At 52.8% G+C, this 20915-nt stretch overlaps 5 protein-coding genes across 5 annotated transcripts; 2 read left to right on the top strand and 3 right to left on the bottom strand.

Moving 5' to 3' along the window:
* Positions 1–4505: 4505 nt before the first annotated feature.
* NECHADRAFT_57678 (uncharacterized protein) lies at positions 4506–9401 on the top strand (the record flags this gene model as incomplete). Its single annotated transcript, XM_003054537.1, has 3 exons — positions 4506–7460; positions 8148–8662; positions 8715–9401. 3 exons carry the CDS (start codon positions 4506–4508, stop codon positions 9199–9201), a joined length of 3957 nt encoding a protein of 1318 aa, XP_003054583.1. The 3' UTR covers positions 9202–9401.
* A 76-nt stretch (positions 9402–9477) lies between these two features.
* Positions 9478–10232, bottom strand: NECHADRAFT_73432 (uncharacterized protein). The gene is made up of 2 exons (XM_003053827.1): positions 9893–10232; positions 9478–9842 (listed from the first exon to the last, which is right to left on the bottom strand). The coding sequence occupies exons 1-2, from the start codon at positions 10161–10163 to the stop codon at positions 9493–9495; spliced, it is 621 nt and encodes a 206-aa protein (XP_003053873.1). The 5' UTR covers positions 10164–10232; the 3' UTR covers positions 9478–9492.
* A 692-nt stretch (positions 10233–10924) lies between these two features.
* On the bottom strand, positions 10925–12112 carry NECHADRAFT_75452 (uncharacterized protein; the record flags this gene model as incomplete). Its single annotated transcript, XM_003053826.1, has 5 exons — positions 10925–10933; positions 11102–11405; positions 11457–11740; positions 11790–11903; positions 12002–12112. The coding sequence occupies 5 exons, from the start codon at positions 12110–12112 to the stop codon at positions 10925–10927; spliced, it is 822 nt and encodes a 273-aa protein (XP_003053872.1).
* A 3414-nt stretch (positions 12113–15526) lies between these two features.
* On the top strand, positions 15527–16408 carry NECHADRAFT_90432 (uncharacterized protein; the record flags this gene model as incomplete). The annotated part of the gene is made up of 1 exon (XM_003054536.1): positions 15527–16408. One exon carries the CDS (start codon positions 15527–15529, stop codon positions 16406–16408), a length of 882 nt encoding a protein of 293 aa, XP_003054582.1.
* Positions 16409–17231: 823 nt separating this feature from the next.
* Positions 17232–19637, bottom strand: NECHADRAFT_30648 (uncharacterized protein; the record flags this gene model as incomplete). Its single annotated transcript, XM_003053825.1, has 7 exons — positions 17232–17593; positions 17641–17960; positions 18014–18326; positions 18377–18853; positions 18904–18985; positions 19033–19371; positions 19575–19637. 7 exons carry the CDS (start codon positions 19635–19637, stop codon positions 17232–17234), a joined length of 1956 nt encoding a protein of 651 aa, XP_003053871.1.
* Between the last annotated feature and the right edge of the window lie 1278 nt (positions 19638–20915).

The raw sequence follows: 20915 nt of genomic DNA, 5'->3' as shown, positions 1-20915 counted from the left end.
GTTTTGCCCTTTTACTCCGAAACGGAGTCTCTCGTTCAGTTCCTTTGGGCTAAAAACAAGCGTTGTAGGCGGTGAACTGCCAAACAGGTAGTCCCGAGTGTCCTGTCCGTGACACGAGCCTACTGCGACATCGCCAGCGAGTTTTGTACGGGTCTAGGTAGTCAAGTTAGAACAGTCTGTTCAGAGTCGACCGTCGGTTTCGGGCTTACCAGAAAAGTACATTTATCTATATAAGCCCTACGGGCTCGGATCCCAAGGAGGAGGACGCGGTCGTTGCGAGCAAGAGGTACGTATACCCAACCGACAAAACGCTTAGTGTAGGCCGGGAAGCGCTCATATGTCTTTGTTGCTAGAGGGGCCTTTGCCGTATGGGCATGGATGCTCATGACCGATCCCAGGGCGTAGAAAATAGTGAGGCCGGTGACTTGAGACAGCTCTATGGTACGGAGCAGGATGGCATCTGTAATATGACCTGATTCATAACCTGTAGAGAGTGACAAGAGCTTCTTTCGTGGAGGAGTTGGCGACCCATATGCGGTCCAGAGCACGCTCTGGTTCACAATTGAGCATGAATACATCATAGCAATCCGCATGGATAGCTACACCCTCTGCGTCGCACGTCCTACATCCCATCTTCCCACAACGAGGCATCGTGTCAAACTCCCACGGGTTTCTACAACCATCTCGAAGTGGAGAATCTGTAAATGGAGACCTGCTCGTGCAAAATGCAGGGCAGGTAGAATCTTCGCTGCCGAGCACTGTGGCATGTTGGTTAGTACCTGGTCAAGGCAGGGTCTTGAATGTCAGATGAGGTTGGCATCGTTGCTCATACAGGCTAGGATGTTCTCGTTAGGTCTCATGGCCTGGCCACAAAGGCCACATCTCGGCTTCCAACCAAGATGAGCGTCATCGATCACGGGTGGTGGTAGTTGGTTCAGGTTCATTTTGGTGCGTTTTCAGTTAATGATGGAAGACTTGGTGTTGATAGGCAGGTGTTTAAGAAGTTTACCAGACGGGACATGGAATTGTGAAAATAAACAGGAACGGGTTGGCTTGCATGAACCAGAACTGAAATAATTACTGAGATTGCTTTCAAAAATGTTATCATAGGGTTACCAGTGCGACGGCCGCTCATCTTTGTCGGTACCTGAGATAAGTTGGTGTAGATCTCTTCAGGTTTCAAAAGCAAAGAAAGAGACTCGCCCGATGTAACTGGGCTTAAAAGACCTCTTCTCATTGGCTGATGCCGATCTCAGTATGGCGGTGCAAGCTTCCAGCGTCCTTTCATGTGCTACGAAAACCAATGACACGCTGGAATTCTTTCAAAGAACTAATACAAAGCCTTGTCGCCCTGGTATTCACGCATGAATAATTGAAGGCAATCCACATGGATCAACACGCCCTCGGGCAAGGGGTGAGCTATGTTGCATGGTTGCTGAAGGCAGTTGCATCGCTTGTTGATAACGCACCCTTCAATTGGGAGTGTTGATACTGGCATGAAGTGCTGTACAGCGCTGGAGTCATCGTTCCCAATCACTGGAACAGACAGTGAGCAAGGAGTTAGACAAGCACAGAGGGATTGGAAGTACCTGGTATGAAACGCTCGTCAGCTTGTATTCCTACGCCGCAAATGCCACAGCGCGGGCGAAAGAAACATTGTATCCTGGTATGGCGCGGGCCTAGATCTAGGCAAGCCCGCAGCGTAAAAGTTGGACGGGGTGGGGAAGGCACAGAAGGCACAGAATGTTCAAAGGGCTCAGGATGCTCAGAAGGCTCAAGAGGTTCTGCAGACGGAGAAGTGGACATGTCGGACACCGGAATGCTGCAACATGAACCCATGTGCTATAATTTCCCTGTTAAGCAGCCCTAAATGTTTGTTGGTCGATGCTGAGCTGGGAACGGTCCGTCAGAAGAAAAACAGTCTCGATCCGACAGAAGCAATTTAACGTGCGTGTTCTAGCGAGCTTCTACTGCCGGGGCTAGGTGGTCAAGGCGTTGTGGCCCTTGCTGCGGCGTGTCTTTCTAGAAATGTTGCATGCGTCGCGGCTGAAAGAGTGATGGTCTGAGCACTGGGAAAGCAAATGAAGTAAAGTAATGAATGCGAGATGAATGATTGCAGATGCAGAGATTCCTACGATGCTGCAGTGGATGTTGTGATCCTAGACACTGGCGCAAGGCGTTCCTTCCTTTCATGTGAAGCTGCCGCCAACCTATCCGTACCTGCCCAGGTAGGTAGTTGGCCTATCTCAGGCAAGCACTCGGTCATTGATCCGAGGAGGAAAGTGCTGCCCGCACTCGCTAATGAAACAGGCAAGGACGAAACGTTTCACAAAAGGACTCTGCGGAGCCTTCTCCTGTTTGGCCAGGATCATCTTCCCTTGGCATCAGCATTGACATCCATTGACAATGCAGCGACTTGTTCCATGCGTGCGTCTCCGTCTCCGGTAGACGGGACTGAATACTATTCTTGGACACAAGCCAGTTGCTGTTGAGACGAGACGGCGTTGCCTGCCCAGAAATTCCCAAATAGCGATCCTGCAGCTCCCTTTACTCAAACAGTCAAGCCATTGTCGCAGCTGTCCTTTCGCATGCCTCGGTAAGCTACAGTACATATGCAGTCGGAAGGAGGAGACACGAGGTCTTCTGACCAACAGCCCCCTTTCCCAGCAGGCTGGCGCGGATCCGAAGATCAGGATCGACGCGGTGGATGGGGAAATGATGACGGCAGAAGGCGGCCACTGCCAAAACGGCCACCACTCACCGTCGAGCCAAGAGCAGAACCAACCCGGTCGACAACCCTGTTCCCAGGTGCGATGGACAGCATCCATGGTAACGGAATCGTGGGTGGCTCTCCAGGAGCACAGCTGAAGCTATCGGGTCGCTTCCGTCCAACAAGCGAGGTCATCTTTCCACTCGGCTCTCCCGCTCAACACCACATCCGTCTGCTGGGACAGCCCAGGCCATTGTTCCCATGAAGCTCAACGTCAGGACCCCGTAAGCGCCCTGTGCGCGCTCGGTCATCTGCGCTTGGTGCCGTCCGCTAGGGGCAAGGGGCGCGACGGCCAGGGTCCTTGGGAGAGGGTCGAGAGGTGGGCATGCCAGCATGGTGAGGATGGCTCCACGGCAGCTCATCATCCACTGAAGCTTCGTCGAAGCATCCACCGAAGCGCCAAAGCGCCCACGCAAGCACGCACTGACCCGGAGCTCAACTTCTGCCATTGATGCCCTGCGTGGCAACCATCGACGCCACTATTAGCACCACGCGCGGGCTAAGGTACAGAAGCACACCACGAGAGCTGCCGTCTCCCTTGGTGGTACCAGCTGCGGGGGGTTCCATGGACGGGGCGGGCGTCCTGCCCAGGTCGGGATGGACTTGCCCTGTATCGCCAATTTGCATTCTACTGAACTGGTCTTCTCCCGATGCATTGCTTGCATTGCCGACGCTTGCTTGCCTTGGTTTGCTTTGTCTCTGCTCCACTCGTCGCTTGCGGCGTGTGCCCCAAACCCAGGCCCCCTTGCTCCCCTGCCCGCGCTCGACACGCTCTTCACTGTGTGACGGCACTGCCCGCCAGCTAGAAGCGTTACCCCACACCAAGCTGGACCTTGTGAGTGTGAGTGGGCGGTGGGCGTGTGAGAGATGCTGAGGGGCCTCTGAGTTGTGGGTAGGCGTCGTGTGTGTGGCGGCCGGCCTGCGCTCCGCCGCGACTGGAATCTTTTCCATGCGGATCCAGTTTACCTTCACGGATCTTGACTTTCCCTCAACTACCTCTGTGTAGCTGTGTGCCAGATAGCTGTTCTCGCAATAGCTTCCTCGCCGCTCCGCGACTGCTCCCCGCTCGGATTGTCACTGCTGCGTCCTCTCGGCCGAGTATTAGAGATCGTCCTCCTTGGCTTCCACCCAAGCTTTGGTAAGCCGCCTACACCGGTCCCATCCTTTGTCTCCGTTGCCGTCATCGCTCACTTCTTTCAAAGTCTACTGTGGCACCTCCACGCGATCGCCCTTGGACGACCAACTCCCACGGCTGCATCGACACAGCAGCTCTCCCGACAACTCGTCCCCTGCCTCTGTGTCACGACGAGGTTCCAAACCGCCATCTTGGACCCTGTACAACTCGCGAGCTCGATATCTGGCCTGTGACGACAGGCTTTGCATCTCTCACCTCATCGCGGGGCCTACGGACCGCTACCAGGCCATCGCCCGGGCCTTTCCTGCATCAACCGTCGATACCATTCTAGTATCAAATTCAAGACGACCTTGCCCTATTCACGTGCGCAATCCTCGATCTGTTGGACCGGAGCATGAGCGTATCCTATCTCATCTTGACTGCCTTTGTCAGCGTTATCGCCCCTTAGTTCCTATTGACAAGGCCAAGCGATCAAACGGAGCGTCACCCCCAGCTGCTGCTGCAGCGGCCTGAGAGCTGGCTGGAGGGGAGGCCGCACTGCCCTCGTTTCCGCGATTTCGTCACCGCTGAGCCACATCGTCCATTGTCAAAACTGTCACCATGAGGCGAGGTCGCTCTCCAAACTCGCCCTCGCCCTATAGGGCACTGGCCCATCACCAGCAGGCCTCAAATTCTGGAGCTTCGTCCGACTCTGTCTCTTTGATCAGATCCTTCAATGTCGAGACAAACCCTACCCGACCCGTCCGACCTTCGCCGCTTACAACATCTCTCATTCGAGATATGCCACTGGATTTGGTTGACCGGATCAGATCGTTCCCCCTTTTCATGTCTGCTCCAGAGGAATTCCTCGTTGCCATCGGAAACCATCTGAAGCCGCAGATCCAAAGCCCCAATGATCACATTGTGACAGAGGGCGACGATGCGAAGGCAATGTACTGGCTAGTTCGCGGCGTAGTTGCTGTGACGTCACGGGATGGCGAGGCTGTGTACGCGGAGCTCAAGGCGGGAGCCTTTTTTGGTGAGATTGGCGTCCTTATGCAGATGCCGCGCACGGCAACCATTATTGCCCGAACGAAATGTCTCCTGCTGGTGTTGAAGAAGGAAGACTTGCATACTGTTATGCCAAAATTTCCCGAGATGGAGAAGGCTATCCGGGAGGAGGCACAAGAACGACTGAATCTTCTTAAAAAGAGAAGACAAGAGGGTGGCAAGTTGCTCAAGTCTCCCAAAGGAGATTTCAGTGCCAGAGAAGCTGCCCCTGGCGAAGTATCTACAGGGGAGAGGGGTGCTATCAGGGACGGTGCCGTGGTCAATTCCAAGAAGAGAAAGTCACCGAGCCCAGGGATTATCGAGGACCCTGCTGCTGGAAGCGCAATTGGCAGTGGCCAAATCAACATTCGAACGACGCTTAAGGAGCTGCCGCTCTTCTCAACTCTTCCAGCCGACATTCTGCACTTTCTTGGACTTAGTGCTCAACCAAAAACCTATACGCCTTTCTCAGATATTGTCCGCCAGGGGCTTCCAGGCAATGAGATCTTCTTCATCGTTCGTGGTGAAGCTGAAGTAATCCACGACGAACCAATTGTCAACGAGGGATTCCAAGGCAATACTCGATTTCCCCAGAAGAGACCACGGTTGAAAGCAGGGCAATACTTTGGAGAAGTTGCGAGTTTGGGCCTCTCTCGCGGTAGGACAGCCACGGTCCGGGCTATCACGACTGTCGAGTGCATCATGATCACCGGTGATGTGCTTGATGAATTCTGGAGACGATGTCCTCCAGATATCAAGTCGCAGGTTGAAGAGACAGCGCGCCTTCGATATCAGAAGCAAAGCGACGATGTTGATATGGCTGACGCCGACGTCAGAGAAAAGGCCAACAAGTCTGATCCGTCGACTCCTACCACGCCTACGCGAGCGACGTTGCCAGGGTTGACCTTCACTACACCGTCCAAGCCGACGTCCCCGGCGAAGGACGATTCTGGCACTATAGAACCTAAGGACCCTGATCCGTTTTTGAGTGTCAACATGGAGAATATTAGGAACCGCCGCCGTCACTCGTTGGCGCCTCCAATTCCACCAACTGACAGTTCTGGAACTACCACTAATGGAGTGAGATCTGGTTCTCGCCTTTCAGAGGTGACACCAATCAAGTTTGCGTTTACCGAGGCCATGGATAGCGACGATGTTCCAGCGAAGAGAGTCAGGACGACCTTACCTCGGCGACCCCTTACGATGAGCAAGCCTGTGCTTTCAGATGAGATCTTGATCTACATTTTCAAGCATGTCGATATTGGGGAACTATTCCGGCTACGACTTGTCAGCACCCATTGGCGCAAGCTGCTGACAACTTCACCCAAAGTTTGTCAGAATGTCGATCTCTCGATTTACAACCGCAGGGTTACCGATGAACTCATTGTGAAGGTGCTTGCTCCCTTCATCGGTACCAGAGCTGTGACCATTGATCTCAATAATTGCTTCCATATAACTGATGAGGGCTTTGGAGCTCTTTGGCGAAAGTGCGGCAAGAACGTCAAACGATGGAAGATGAAGTCGGTTTGGGATGTTTCAGCAAACCAGATTTTGGAGATGAGTGAGAATGCAAAGGGATTGGAAGAGGTGGACTGGAGCAACTGTCGCAAGGTTGGCGACAACCTCCTAGGCCGCGTCGTAGGCTGGGTGGTACCTGATCCGCCACCTTCTGCGAAGCCACCTCCATCGAAGCAGGTAGTCATCTCAAGCTCAACGGCTCGTTCGAGGAGCAAGGCACAACAACAGCAACAGAAGCAGGCCGCGCCTACGATACTTCCACCGGGTACCGTGGTTGGCTGCCCGAAGTTGAAACGGCTCAACCTCTCGTACTGCAAACATATCACGGATCGGTCAATGGCTCATCTCGCTGCCCATGCATCGAATCGCATCGAGTCCTTATCTCTCACTCGATGTACATCGATCACTGATGCAGGGTTCCAATCTTGGGCACCATTCCGATTCGAAAAGCTGTCTCGGCTTTGTTTGGCAGATTGCACCTATCTGTCGGACAATGCGATTGTTGCCCTAGTCAATTCGGCTAAAAATCTCACTCATCTGGATCTGTCGTTTTGTTGCGCCCTCTCTGATACAGCAACTGAGGTGGTGGCTCTTCGTCTCCCTAAGCTGCGGGACCTGCGGCTAGCATTTTGTGGAAGCGCAGTCAGTGATGGAAGCTTGGAGAGCGTTGCACTTCATCTGAACGATCTTGAAGCTTTGAGTGTACGTGGTTGTGTGCGTGTTACAGGACGAGGAGTTGAGAATGTCCTTAATGGCTGCGGACGGCTCAACTTGATGGACGTCAGTCAATGTCGAAACTTGGAGTCTTGGCTGAGGGCTGGCAGCGTTGCAAACTGGGGCTTTGACGATCGAGCTGGTCAGCGGCCAAGGGCGGGCGTCTCGAGCGAGAGTGGTGAGGGCGAAGAGGAATTGCCTGCACCAAAGGCTATGAGCGTCGCGATGCTCACGTCGCAAAACTTTATGCCGCGGTCGGCGTTCGGTTACAGGGCAAAGAGGGCTCGGCGACCTGTTCGGTTCGTCATTGAGAAAGGAACGGGTGGTTTGCGATGATGCAACGGAGTCTTGGGGAACTACTACACTTTGGGAGGCACGGGGTCCTGTTGGGTTGCGGTTGCATGAGGGATATGACCATACAGCATCGGCGTCAAAAGTCAAGGAGCATTTGCGTTTACGAGCCTGGGTAGTTGATGGGTTTGGACAGGTAGCGAGGGATGGAAATGGGTGGGCATGGATGGACATGGACATGTGTTGGATAAGCCAGTACTGCATCAAGGGAGCGGAAGGGATACATGAAAGATACCCTGACGGAGCTGAAGGGAAGGCACTTGACGTCTTGGCTCCCATAATAATTCTGAAGCAAATTTCAATATGATGTAATTGAGGAAATTCGGCCATCGTAAGTCCGAGTCCGAGGTGCGACGGGGCATGGAGTTTGGAGTTTAGCAGGGGCCGGGGCTGCTGACCAACTGAGTCACCAAGAGGCGCCGGAAAATTCCACCGAGTTCCAACACGTGACGTCGGATATCAACGTCATGCTTTACTCCGTCCATTTACCGGAACCTCGATGCATATTATAACCCCGGTCTTCCCTCGGATCCCCGCTTGAATTCTTTCCTTTGTCAACGACCCAATCCCTCGACAACCGACACCTGCATCGCCAGAAAGACGATGTCGTTTACGCTCACACTCCGCCAGGGCCCTGCGCGCATTGCGCAGCGGCTTCCTGTGCTCTCCAAATCTGCCGCCGGCTTGATTCGAAGCTTCCACGTCCCGGCAAAGCCGACCCCCAACTTCTTCACCTCCCGCATCACATCAGCGACCACACGCAATGCTTTCCAGCGCGGCGGTCGCGCCGGAGGTCGATCATACTACCAGGAGTCTGCGCGAACTGCCGCTGCTCCCCAGACAACGACCCGAAGGCTTCTCGTTGGCGGTGCCATCTTTGGTGGTACACTCGTCGCCGTGAATGCCGTCTTCAACCGGGAGACTCGTGAGGATGGCGGCATGCCCGTCTACGAGCGCGAGTACCTCAACAACACCTTCCTGCATACCGGACTCGGAATTGGTATCATCGGCTTGACTGCCCGACAGATGGTTCAGACCGGCTTTGTGTACCGAATCATGGTGACAAACCCTTGGGTTGTCGGTATTGGTGGTCTTGCGCTCAGCTTTGCGACCATGATTGGCACCCGATCTATTAGCCCTGACAAGTAAGTCTTGAGATGAAATTTTGGTGATGAACAGAATCTAACAAGTTTGCAGCTATATCCCCAAGTACGCCCTCTGGACCGCTTTCAACGCCACCCAGGCTGCCTTTGTCGCCCCTCTTCTCGCTTTCGTTCCCGGTGCCCTCATCGCCCGTGCTGGCCTCTACACTGTTGCCATGATGGGTGGTATCTCGATTGTCGGTGCCACTGCTAAGCAGGAGAAGTACCTCTACATTGGTGGACCTCTTCTGGCTGGCGCTGCCATCGTCGCCGCCTCTGGTCTCGCCCCTCTGATCATCCCCGCCACCGCCGTCCGAACCCTTGCCTTCACTGAGAGCCTGTGGCTGTACGGTGGTCTCGCTGTCTTCGGTGGCTTCACCCTCTACGACGTCCAGAAGGTTCTGCACCACGCCCGTCTCGCTCAGGCTGGTGTGATGCGCCGGGATCCTGTCAACGAGAGCATCTCCCTTGAGCTCGACTTCCTCAACATCTTTATCCGGATGGTCCAGATCCTGATGATGCAGCAGAACCGACGAAAGTAAGAGGTGGTAATGGCTTGGGCTTTGCCTGGATGGTGATGACCGTGTATTATTTTTTGGCAAAAGGATGGATTGCTTGGCAAGAGGCTAATGAACTCCTCTCTTGATTTGGCCAGAATGGCCAGTTGATGGAAATTCCCATTTGTAGCTTAGGAACAGGATTATTGAATCAAGAAATTAGAGCAATTGCTCCTCGGTGTGTTTGAATTGTGAATTGATTGATTATTGAAAGATTGATGCTACCTTCTACATGCTAACCCGAGAGAAAGATTTTCCACCGATGTCTTATAAAGCTCACTTCAGAGGGGGAAACGGCCTGAGGTAGTGACTGGGGCACTCATAACCACTGGGGTTGTTCTTGAGGTAAAGCTGGTGATACTCCTCAGCAGACCACCACTTGCCAGCGGGCGCGACCTCGGTGACGATGCCTCCCTTCCACCATTGGGCATTGGCCTTTGCTGTGATGTCGCGCGCAATCTTCTCCTGCTCGGCATCGTGGAAGTAGATGGCGGAGCGGTACTGGGGACCAGTGTCAGGACCCTGGGCGTTGAGGGTCGTGGGGTCGTGCATAGAGTAGAAGAACTCGAGGAGCTGTGCGTACGAGACCTTGGAGGGGTCAAAGATGATTTGAGCAGCCTCGGCGTCTTCAAATAGTTAGCGATTAATCTTGCGAAAGAAGGAGAGAGAGGCTTACGGCCAGTCTTGCCGCCGCAGACGGCGCGGTAGCTCGGGTTCTCGAGGTCTCCGCCAATGTATCCGACCTTGGCGTCGATAAGACCCTTGCCGGCAAAGTGTCTGCGGTAGAGGTGCTCCGTTCCCCAGAAGCAGCCGGCGGCGACGGTACAGAGCTGAGCGCCGTCGGGGATGGGTCCGGCGGAGGACTCTGGGGCGATCGAGAGGCGGGCGGATTGGGTGAAGGGGCGGGCGAGGCGCGCCAGGAAGGGAGGGAGATGTGTGAAGGGCATTGTGGCTAGTCGGCGATGGTATTCAGTTACAGATGGATAGAAAGAGGTTGATGTCAATGTATGTGGTAGAACGCAATGGCTGACGGAGGGAAGATGAAGCTATATAGAAATTTATGCACTCGCCGAGCACCGGCCGGCCGGTCGGTGATGCATAGACGGGTGTTGACAAATACTACCGAAGGGTCCAAAGACCCCGCCCCCCGCCGTTCAAAGGAAGAAAAAAATGGCTGCGTCACCGAAAGCGCCGATGACGATTGGATTGCTAGAGCTCTATTGCCTTTTTGGGAAAGCGCCTCCGCGGGGTTCTCAGCCCAGGGGTCTCCCCTTGCGCCCCCTGTCTGCGCCTCTTTGGAATCAGATGCGGCTGTGTTTTGAATACGCCGGATAAGAGTATCAAGGAGCGTATTTGGAATTGAGGAGGTGAGATTTATATGTATGATGTTACATGTTATGGAATTAATTGCTGTGCAAGGCATTTTACGCTGCTCACCTGGAATCTGTATTTCGCAGGCTTGTGGCTTGGCTTGAAATGCAAGCAAAAGGAATACGTAGGCAGGGGTTTGGATTCCTGTATCGCTGTCCGTGCGAGACGAAAAATGCTCCGAAGCTTGGGATTCAATCCCGGACTTTATGGAGTGGCTTGCCGCATCCGTCCCCCGGGCTCGGCTCTCGTTTGCGGCGCGGCCCGGGGTTCGGTAGATTCAAGCCCCGGCCGCTCCGTATAGATCGGATCGGAAATGACAGGCCACAAAAGTGAGCAGTCACAGGAGCTATATCCATGTATAATAAAGACAATCGATTAATGAGGAAATAACAACAAGGAAGAAAGAAAAAAAGTTGTTGTACAAGAGTTCACACCATTCAACCCAGCTGAGCCCCCAGTCACACAGTCGAGCCAGTAACACTCAAGAAGGAGGCCAAATACCCTTCTCACACACAACCTGCGCAGTCCCCGTAGGTCCCCTCGAAGCATCCCCATCCCACCAAGAAAGAGCATAATCCTGATGCACCTTTTCATCCTCAGAAACTCCCAGCTTCAGGTACAGCTCATCCTGCTTGCAAAAGGCGAGCCGCTCTCTAGTCGCACAGTCGTACGTGACATACACGGGCACTCCAGCTGGCATGCCGTCAGAGTGGCGGAGGTAGTCGGTGAGGCATTCTTCCTTTTCGACTCGGTTCTTGCATTTTTCGCCTGTGAAGGCGTTTTGGGTGTGTTCGCCTTTGGCTGTGATACCGCAGGACCTAGAGAGGTTCAGCAAGGGATGTGGATGGTGGTTCAGGGGTAAGACTTACGTGACCATGTACGGCACAAAAGTCCAGTATCCGCATTCATCAATTAGATCATCGGGCTTGTCGCGGACCACACCGCTGAGTGTCTGCTTCTCCTGGCTGTAGGTAAAACTGACGCCAGCAGTGAATGCTCCGTGACCGATTTGAAGACCCCAGCTGATGGTCTCGCCAAAGGTCACGGCCATACGATCTTCAAGGGTGCATTTTCCGCGGCGACACTCGGCGTTGGCAAACTTGACCTCTTTGCCGTAGCTCCATTTGAGGCTCTTTTCACAAAATGACTCACACTAGATGGTGTTAAGGCTGTCATTTGAAGTTAAGGGGTGTGGTACTTACGGGGTCATCGCTGTGAGGGCTGATGGAACAATGGCCTTCATCGTCCAGTTTGTTGGTAGGCTCACAACCGGTCCATTCCTTAAAAACCGCGTCAGTGTTGATGCTCTGGTATAACTAGTCAAGTATCAGCACACCTCATTTTCACCAATAGCTCCAGTAGAGAAACAGCCATCTTTTCCAAAGTCAAGGCGTGGATTTCCGGGCTGGTCGACACCACGGGGCATCATCTTGTCAAGTTGCTCAGGGGTGATGCCTTTGGGCACGACCAGGCCCATTGCGGCGGGAGCAAGGAGCGCTAGATGAGCGAGTTTATTGAAAGACATTGTCAATAATGTTTAAAGTGTAGGAATGAGTGTGGTGAAGCGGAACGATGAGCAGTCTTATGGCTGGACAACAGGTCAGCCTTTATACGCATTGTTGAGTCCATCACAGAGGTATTCAAACAACATCCAAGCAATGTTGATCAATTCAAACTCGCCCAGCTCATCATCCCTCATACAATCCTTTTGATCCATCTACTCAAAGAGTTACTCAATAAGGAAGGCCGTCATAAGATTCTCACCCAACTATTCATCCCAACGCAAGGCACAGAGCACCCCATGCTTTCCTTACAACAGACAATCCCCCACAGGGCAGAAACGACAAGGTTTAATCCGGCTGCCTGGAGTTTCAACTCTTAACCAAGGTCGGCAGGACCCGAGGGGAACTCGGTTGAACCCCCTGAGGAGATTTTGTGATTGGCCAAGATCCGATCTTGTATGGTGACATGGTGTCAGATCGTCAGTATAAAGGCTATGTTTGAAACATGGCATGTTCATGTCGTTACTCGGTAGTCCCCTGTGCCAAGCGTTTCGAGAATCCTTCTCCAGGATCTGGGGGATCCTTCTCTGGGCCATTAGTTGACTATCCTGGTATATAGTCTCGTGACCACATGTTTTCCAAGGTGGTAGTTAGTATTATTGCGGGGTTGTTTTCATGTGCTTTGTTGATCATTCTGGCGTGAGTTGAGGTGTAGTCCACTTTCTCCTTTTTGGTTTGTATGATGATCGCTCATGAACCTTGTACTTTGCCCACAATGACAATCCTTCTGATTAATTTTGAGTAGTAGGGATGATTGAGAAAGGGATGGTGGCTTGATCTGAATGTAAGGCAGACTCTCATGGTGATAATGCCTTTCCATCACTGTACATGAGCCACTAACAGCATGTCCTCGAGCTGATGACTCGATCTACCAATGAATCTGAGAACGAGAGTCCCTGCGAGTTCAGTCACGTCGGCCCGAATGTTACAAACGATGTTCTTTCAGGCAGGAAGGGAAGTCCTTGAGACTCAAGGCTGAAATGTCTAAGAGTTGATGCCCATTGAAGGAGAGGGGCTTGACCTTGTTGGCCAAGAGATGTATAAGACGATAGACCCTCACTAGATCAAGTGACATTTTGAGCGATGTACTAGCTGTCGGGTGTGCTAGAGAATAGTGAATTCCGGGTCTCTACTCCGTTGCCTCTTATCTAGCCCATGTCAACCAAGAGCAATCAGAACCAGTAGAACTGTCCAGTTAGGTATAATCCCCAAGCCAATCAACTTTGGATTGTTTTCCACACATTATCCAATGGCTTCTTATCTGATTTCGAGGTTGCCTTTCACAATACACGGATTAGGCGATCGAGTGTTTGTCATACATATTACAACCATCTGCTCCTTTACCACAGCAATCATGTGAGACCTTATTTGACAGAATACGATGCCCCATGATGTGATACCTTTAACCCCGGCTTTCCTCGATAAGCATATCAGACGTATTTCCAACTTGGGAGAAAAACTCACAGTTGGTCGTTGTCAACCGAGACGCCTCAATCGATAGCGCCAGCAAACTATTTCCAACCCCTGCAGAGTCGATTTGACAATCGACCATCCCGCCAATGGCTTTGGTCATCATTTCATAGCTGGACACGCTACTGCAAGGATGAATACGATGCACCTCAAGATTCAGGAACAATTCCGCTCGCCAAGACTTGTGTTTTGCTGAGATTGTCGTGTAGCTGTTGGGTATATAGGAGGAAGGGGAGGTTCCGAGATGAGTTGTTTTCTTCCTGCTTTGCGGTAGCACTCTCGTTAATACGCTCGTTTATTCAGTTCGTGATGGTTTCAAACAAGTTGATGGCCGTTGCCTTTGCGGCACTGGCTTCTCTGGCGGTTGTTGATGCTGGTGTCTGTATACCACACGGCACCACTACCATCTCATCGACTTCAGCCACGGAGACTAGCAGCACGGCTACTGCAGCTTCAACCTCTGTGACTATCGAGACTGGCTCTACAACCACCTCTGGAACCGCCTTGGCCGAGACAAGTTCGACCACAGCTGAGACTTCATCCGGAACTACTTCAGCTTCTTCAGTCGAGACAACTTCTACAACCGTTGAAACCTCTTCGACCTTTACAACCTTGGCCACTATTGCGACTACTTCAACTACAGTCGAGAGCAGCTCTGGAACAACCTCAGCCCAGACAACATCCACAACAGCCAAAGTCGTTCCCACCAACCTCGTCACCAACCCCGAGTTCGACGACGGCCTCCAACCCTGGCAGGCAATCCCCTACCCCGACCAGGACCTCTCCCTCACCGACGACTCGTACAAGACCGAGAAAGCGGCACGCCTCCACTTCGAGTCCAAGTCCGGCAGCGCCTTCACAAACTACCTCTACCACCGCATCGACAAGTCCCTCCTCAAGGCAGGCTCCTATGCCCTCGAGGGTTTCGTCAAGGTTGATTCCCCCAGTGATGAAAGAGAAGGCTGCACCAGGGCTGTCGCCGCTTGTCTCGTTGGACCTATTGGCCTCACAGAGGCTATACTTAATGTTGGTGTGCTGCCAGCGACGGCTGCCGAGAGTCGGTGGGCAAAGATCTCGACGATTTGTGACGTCACGGATGAGAAGCTGGAGGAAATTGATGACTTTGGTGTCGCTATTGGGTTTGAGTGCATCAGCACAAACGCCTACCTTGATAGCGTCTCGTTCAAGGCGGTTGAGATTGAGATTGAGTAAGAATCTGGAATGGAAGGACCATATAGAGTGCCACTGTTACTTATGCACATTGAATATTTTCTGTATATATTTAATATCTAATAATATGTCGAGTATGCCCTCCATGTAATCAGTTGAAGTTCTCGCCTCGGCATATCGGCCAACTTCCGAACCAGCCTCTCGCCTCACTAAACCAAAGCTTTCACGATACATCGTTTGTCATGAGTAATTAGTGGCGAGGAAATTCAATTGAACTCAGCTGTGGACTTTCTATCTTCTTCTTCACCCTTTCATCTTCCTCTCCGACCTAGATTTTGCTATTGCAGGCTTATCCCGGCTTACACACATGCACCTAGAGAATGCCGTGTCGAAGCCTCGGATGCGCCGCCTCAGCAAGGGCTACTGCATCCTCTGCTGCAGCCTTTAACCCAGCACAGCCCAGGCATTTCACCCGCACAAATATCTTTACCTACAAATCAACACCAACAAATCATGGCTCCTTGAAAAGACAACGTCCTCTTGGCTCCCATCGGCCTCCCTCCTTCCTTTCCCGGGACTCGCCGTCCCGCGCTCGGAGCTTGACCCTCTTTCCCCGCCAGAACCCGCCGCCTCCGACTTCGCCTCCGTGCCCCGACGACCTAAACACCAACAACTCCATCGCGAACCGCGTCCAGGGCCTCGTTTTTGGCCATGTGACTTCTGCCGCTACCGCCGCCATGACGACTCCCCCACGCCCCCTCGCCGAGCGCATCCCCCCCGGCGCATGGGACTCGCACATGCACGTCCTCGACGTCGAAAACTACGCCCTCTCCCCCGCCGCCATGTACCGCCCCAACTCGCACTCCCTTGAAGACGCCCTCTCTTTTGAAGCTCAAGTCGGCATACGCAACATCGTCCTCGTCCAACCCTCCATCTACGGCCTCGACAACACATGCCTCATAGACACCCTGCGCGCTCTGGGCCCCGAGCGGGGGAGGGGCGTCGTCGCCTTCGACCCGCCCGCCATGACCCCCGACACCCTGCGCGAGTGGCATGACCTAGGCGTTAGGGCTGTGAGGTTGAACGTGCAATCCAACGAGCTCACCGTCGATGCGCAGGAGCTGGCTGATCAGCTGCACGAGTACGCTGATGTTGTGCGACCGTTTGGATGGGCTGTTCAGGTCTATGTTCCCATGCACATGATTACTCTTCTGGAGCCCATTGTCCCCTCCCTCAACATCCGTTTTTGTATAGACCATATTGGTTATCCATCTTTGAAAGGTCATGATAGCGCCGACCCATATGACCTGCCTGGATTCGCATCTCTAGCCCGTCTTCTCAAGAATGGCCACACATACGTTAAACTATCAGCTCCTTATCGCATGAGTTTGCGACCAGACCATAGCGACATTGAGCCCATCGCAAAGGAGGTCATTCGCCTAGGAGGCACCAGTCGTGTAGTATTTGCAACAGATTGGCCTCATACAAGGTACGAGGGGTTGGATATCAAGCCATGGATGGAGACAGTCCTCGACTGGTGCGGCGACGACGAGTACCTCATCCAGAGGCTATTTACTGGAAATGCAGAGGACTTGTGGGATGTTCCAAAATCATCATGACCATTTATGACGGAAAAGTGCTTTCTTTATAGCGTTTGGTCTGGGCGGAGTACACGTTATGGTGTCTTGTCGGTAGAGTCAAAGGTCGGCGCGGTACAATAGGATAGGAATGGCAACTGGTATTGATTCATTGTCATCTTGGGGCTTCATGCGCGAGGACAACGGTGCACATTGTTCCTCTGCCAATTTAATTTTTTCATTTTACTATTTTGCGTAGATCGTGTCAGTATTTCCAATCGTTCAGAGATCATCATGTGCATCTCCATTTTCGGCTTGTAAAGAGAAGAAGCATCTCGACCTTGCCGTCTCCTGCACTCTTGCAGGACATCCTTCTCTTGAATCATGATGGTAACAAATCATCATGATCTGTTAGGGGCCCCTCATGTGCCAGCATGAGTTCAACCTGTTCGGCTTCGGCCTCATGACACCATAGTCCTTCCAGTGATAGCCTGAAACGCACCTACGGCCGAGTGCAAGCAGTCACATGGAACCTCGGGAGAATGGCGCGGCGCTTTACCTTGGCCATCTGAAGCCGTCAGGTCATCCAGTTGGATCGCCAAGTGGGAGTGGACGAAGCTCCCAAGGCATAGCAAATGTCCAGCCGCTAAAGTCTGTACAACTTGGCCGATCGGCCATGAGTTGAGGCGATAGCCGGAACTGGTTGTATCGTTGACTCCTGGGCCGAAACCTCCAAAAGGCCCGAGTTCGTGTTGTAGAGTTTCATGAGCCACCCGTAGTGCGGAGGCTTGTTCTCTCCCGGCGCGGTCGACAAGCCGTGTCTGATCAATTACGGTTTTGGTCGAACGGCCTAAGGCAACCCCCTTCACTCAAACGTCTGTGGATTATTATCCGACTCGTGAATAGCACCCACCCGTACGCTCAAGGGCTCAAAAGTCGATAGCGCCTCAAAAACACCACGGTCCACGGCCATAGCGTTCGGGCTCAGGTTGTCGGCCCATGGAGTTTGAAAGAGTTGATCCGGCTCGTAGGGGGACTGTTGAGAGGACATTTCGAACGGAGGTTGATACATAGGTTCGGAAATTGGGACATCTGGTGTCATTGGTGGCATCTCTGCTGCCTGTTGAGGTTGCGGCTGTGGTTGCGGTGGTTGTTGTGGATTCAATCCCAGGCCCAGGCCGAGGGTTGCTACTTCTCTTGTAATGAGAGCAAGGGCACTTGAGATGACTATAGATGATTAGAGTTGAACACGGCGCGTACTCTGTTCCACTTACCTGGATTCACAAACTTAATCTGGTGCAGGGCGTGGATGCAAAAGTTGAGTTTGCGAACTGCTTGTTGATCTTCAGGGGTTGCCTGCACCTGCAGGAGGAAGATCGTCGCTGCGATGTAGACACTGTATGACAATGACAGCACGCAGTGGTTGATGGTAAAGGTTCGACAGAAAAGGTCAAAGATGGCAATGATTGCCGTTGCCGACGTGACGCATTCGACGAGATGGTTCTGCATCGGATGCGGGCCGTCATCTCCTGGGTGCACCTGCCAAGAGAGCATAGGTCTGAACAGGAGGATTCTGAACGTATGGTAGAGGGCACTTGATAATGGTTAGTCGGTGCTTAACAGATAGTTCAGAATGGATATACTCACTTCATAGTGACGATGTGTGATGGGGGGGCAAGAGCCGGCAAGGCCAAGGGGTCAATCTTGAGATGAGGCGGCAGCTGATCCCACCACATCTTCATGGCAGGATCTTGGCTTTGGAGACATTCTTGCATCTCCTGCTCTGTGTTCTGGCAGAGTGGATCATACATGTGAATGAGAATCTCGTTGAAGATGACAGATAGTCGGCAAGCACTCATGAAGCATGATGTTGAGTGAGCCGTGGCAGGCGGGTACTTCCAGTCTCCTCCGTGAGGTGAGTCGAAGGGGACCCAGAGTTCGTTCTCGGCGGAATCATCCACTAGAAATTGTCAGTGTGATGAAATGTCTAAAAGGTTTGAGCCAACTCACTGATGATTTGAGGGGGAGATACGAGTGAGTGTTGCATGGATGGCGAACGACCAAGGTAGAGGCTAATGATCTTATCCCAGAAATAGCAACTCCAGAATAGTCGGTGCCGAATCTCGACCTCCTCGTCAGACAAATGGACCGAGCCTGGATATCTCTGTCCATCAACGCAAATACCCAAGTGGTCGATGAGTCGGAAAGCAATGCCGCTGTAGATCCAGGCCTGAGTAGTGTTGCCATGGCCGCACTCTTGCGCACTAAGGAGAAGCAGCGTTTGAACTGTCGGAATTGTGCAGACGCCCCTGCTCAATTCGTCGAACAGCATGCTTCGAGCATGCTTTGCAAAAACAGCACCCCCATCGTAAGACTGATCCAGCAGCCGTTTGGTTGAGGGATCACTCTTCCCCCATCGGATCGAATGCGACAATATGGCATTGAGAAGTGTGTGCGAATAGTAAGGTCCCATCGATTGCATGTCACCTGTCTAGGGTTAGATCACGGCACGGAGGTGGTGAGTGGTCAAAGCATACGAGTGAAGGCAGGCCTGTAGATGAAGTTGAATAGGGGTTGAATCCAACACCAGTGGACATTCAAGAGATATTGAAAGGGTTCCTAGAAAAGTAAGCGACGGAACGAATAGATGAACTTGAAATGCATACGGGAATGTCGGAGAGGTTTTCCATTGCGCGCTGGTGCCATGCATTATTAACGAGGCGCTCTCTCCTATGCGCATCCGAATCAATTGAAGAGAGCGAGTCGGCCTTGTGCTTGTGCGGATCACTGGGAAGGTTGAAAAGACTGGTAGCACCATGATAAGTAATGCCGCCCTTGTCGTCGATCTTGAGGCCCATGAAGCTCCTAGTCATATGCTCGTCACTATAGCGGCCTTCGTGGCCGTTGAACATGCCCGGGCTAGAGTGATTAGACGCAGCAATAGAAGGAGGAGACTTGACGGCAGCCAGCTGATCCTCGAGCTCCTTGATACGCTCCTCAAGACGCTGAGTGTAAGACAGAGTCGGGTTTCTATTAAGGTGTGAGTGAAGGGTAAGAGAGCACGCGACCAAGGGGAAGTCCCACAGTTTGTAGATACAGTCATCGTTCCTAGCAGCACAGCGATTGCAGATGGGCTGCTCGCCACCGCACTTGACCTAAGAGAGGGTCAGCAGGGGCTTGAGCAGTTAGCAGCAGAGGGCATATCGACCTTGCGTCTACGGCAGGGCTCGCAAGAGAAGGCGCTCTTCTTGGTTGCCTTTACCGACGACATGATGGGCCACGGCGTCTGGCGAGAGGAATCGAATCCGAAAGTGTGCTAAGAAGTAGTGAATTCGGCAACAGGAGTCGTGAGAGGGAAGCCTTAGGTAATTCCCGTCCCCGCGTTAAACATCGAGGGCCCCACTCGGAGGAAAGCGGCCAGGCCAGGCGTCGCTCGGCTCCGTCAGGTTTTGGGTAAGATTGAGTGGTAGCTTAGTACATATGCGGATCCGAGAAGTAAGAGCTTGCTGTTGTAGGAGCGAGAATCAAGGATGAATGGGGCGGAATGCCGACTGAACGAGAATTGCTCGTCCTGTGACCGGCCAAGAACCTTGGGAGGCGACACTGCAGTCCAGTGCGTTGGGCCGGCTCAAGACGAGGACCGGGCTCGGCGAAGTGGGGTGTTTTTTCCAGGCTTCGGTGTAAGATGAGAGGGCTTGCTTGACCTTGGACCGGGAGCGAGCGTCGATTATCGCAATTATCGACTATCTCAAGGTGGGAACCGGCAAGACTGATCAAAAGAGGTTCAAGGATCATCTGCTGTCATCAGCTGGCGCAGGAACAGTTATTGGGACTGGACGTCTCAATGCCGTTAATGGTCACGTGCATCAGCCTGGGTGCCTCTTGGCTTGGTGCTTGTGGAAGGCGCGACAGCCCGAGTTCCAGGATGCATCCCGTCCGGCGCCAGGCATTCCCTGCCAGTTCTCGAGCGCCTCTACTTATTCCTCAAGATCGTGGCTCAGACGCAGTGATGGTACTCGCAATCTTCCCTCTATTAATGCCTGATGACGACGTTGGGTCTAGACTCTTTCTCTTCCCGGCTCCTCGCGGAAATAAGCGAGGTCAAAACGGCATCTTTCTTCACCATCATGACATGATTTCGTTGCCCTAACGGTACTTGGTCCGCCGAAAGCGCAGCTTGAATCTCGAATCAAACGCCACTGCAAGGATCTAGGAATATTAACAGCAGCCGTTTTTACATGTGCCAAGCTGCGTCTGCGAGAGCGAAGCCGGACCTCTGGCTGCTGCCCTGCCAGTTTTATTCCCGTACCGAGGGACTGGGCAGAAGCCGCAACTTGGCGCAACGACAGCATCTGATAAGCGGCTCGTCTCTGTTTCTGAACACAACCATCTTGATGTTTTTACCACGATCACAGACTTATAAAGGCTTGGAGCTAGTCTCATGAATCATGCTCGATCAATCTCATCTTCCTTTCCCTTCAGTGCGAGCAAGTTGATCTTCGGGCGAACGGATCATACCCACTTTCCACGGCTCAGAGAGGATCTCGTC

Source organism: Fusarium vanettenii (genome assembly GCF_000151355.1).
Source record: "Fusarium vanettenii 77-13-4 chromosome 1 genomic scaffold NECHAsca_1_chr1_3_0, whole genome shotgun sequence".
Classification (NCBI taxonomy): Eukaryota; Fungi; Ascomycota; class Sordariomycetes; order Hypocreales; family Nectriaceae; genus Fusarium; species Fusarium vanettenii.
This window is presented reverse-complemented; position numbering and strand designations above follow the sequence as displayed.

Excerpts from the sequence above, each read along its gene's own strand:
- NECHADRAFT_73432 (XM_003053827.1), bottom strand. The coding sequence starts at position 10,163 with ATGCCCTTCACACATCTCCCTCCCTTCCTGGCGCGCCTCGCCCGCCCC. Across the intron at positions 9,843-9,892 it reads CTGCGGCGGCAAGACTGGCC|ACGCCGAGGCTGCTCAAATC; the intron begins GTAAGCCTCTCT and ends AACTATTTGAAG.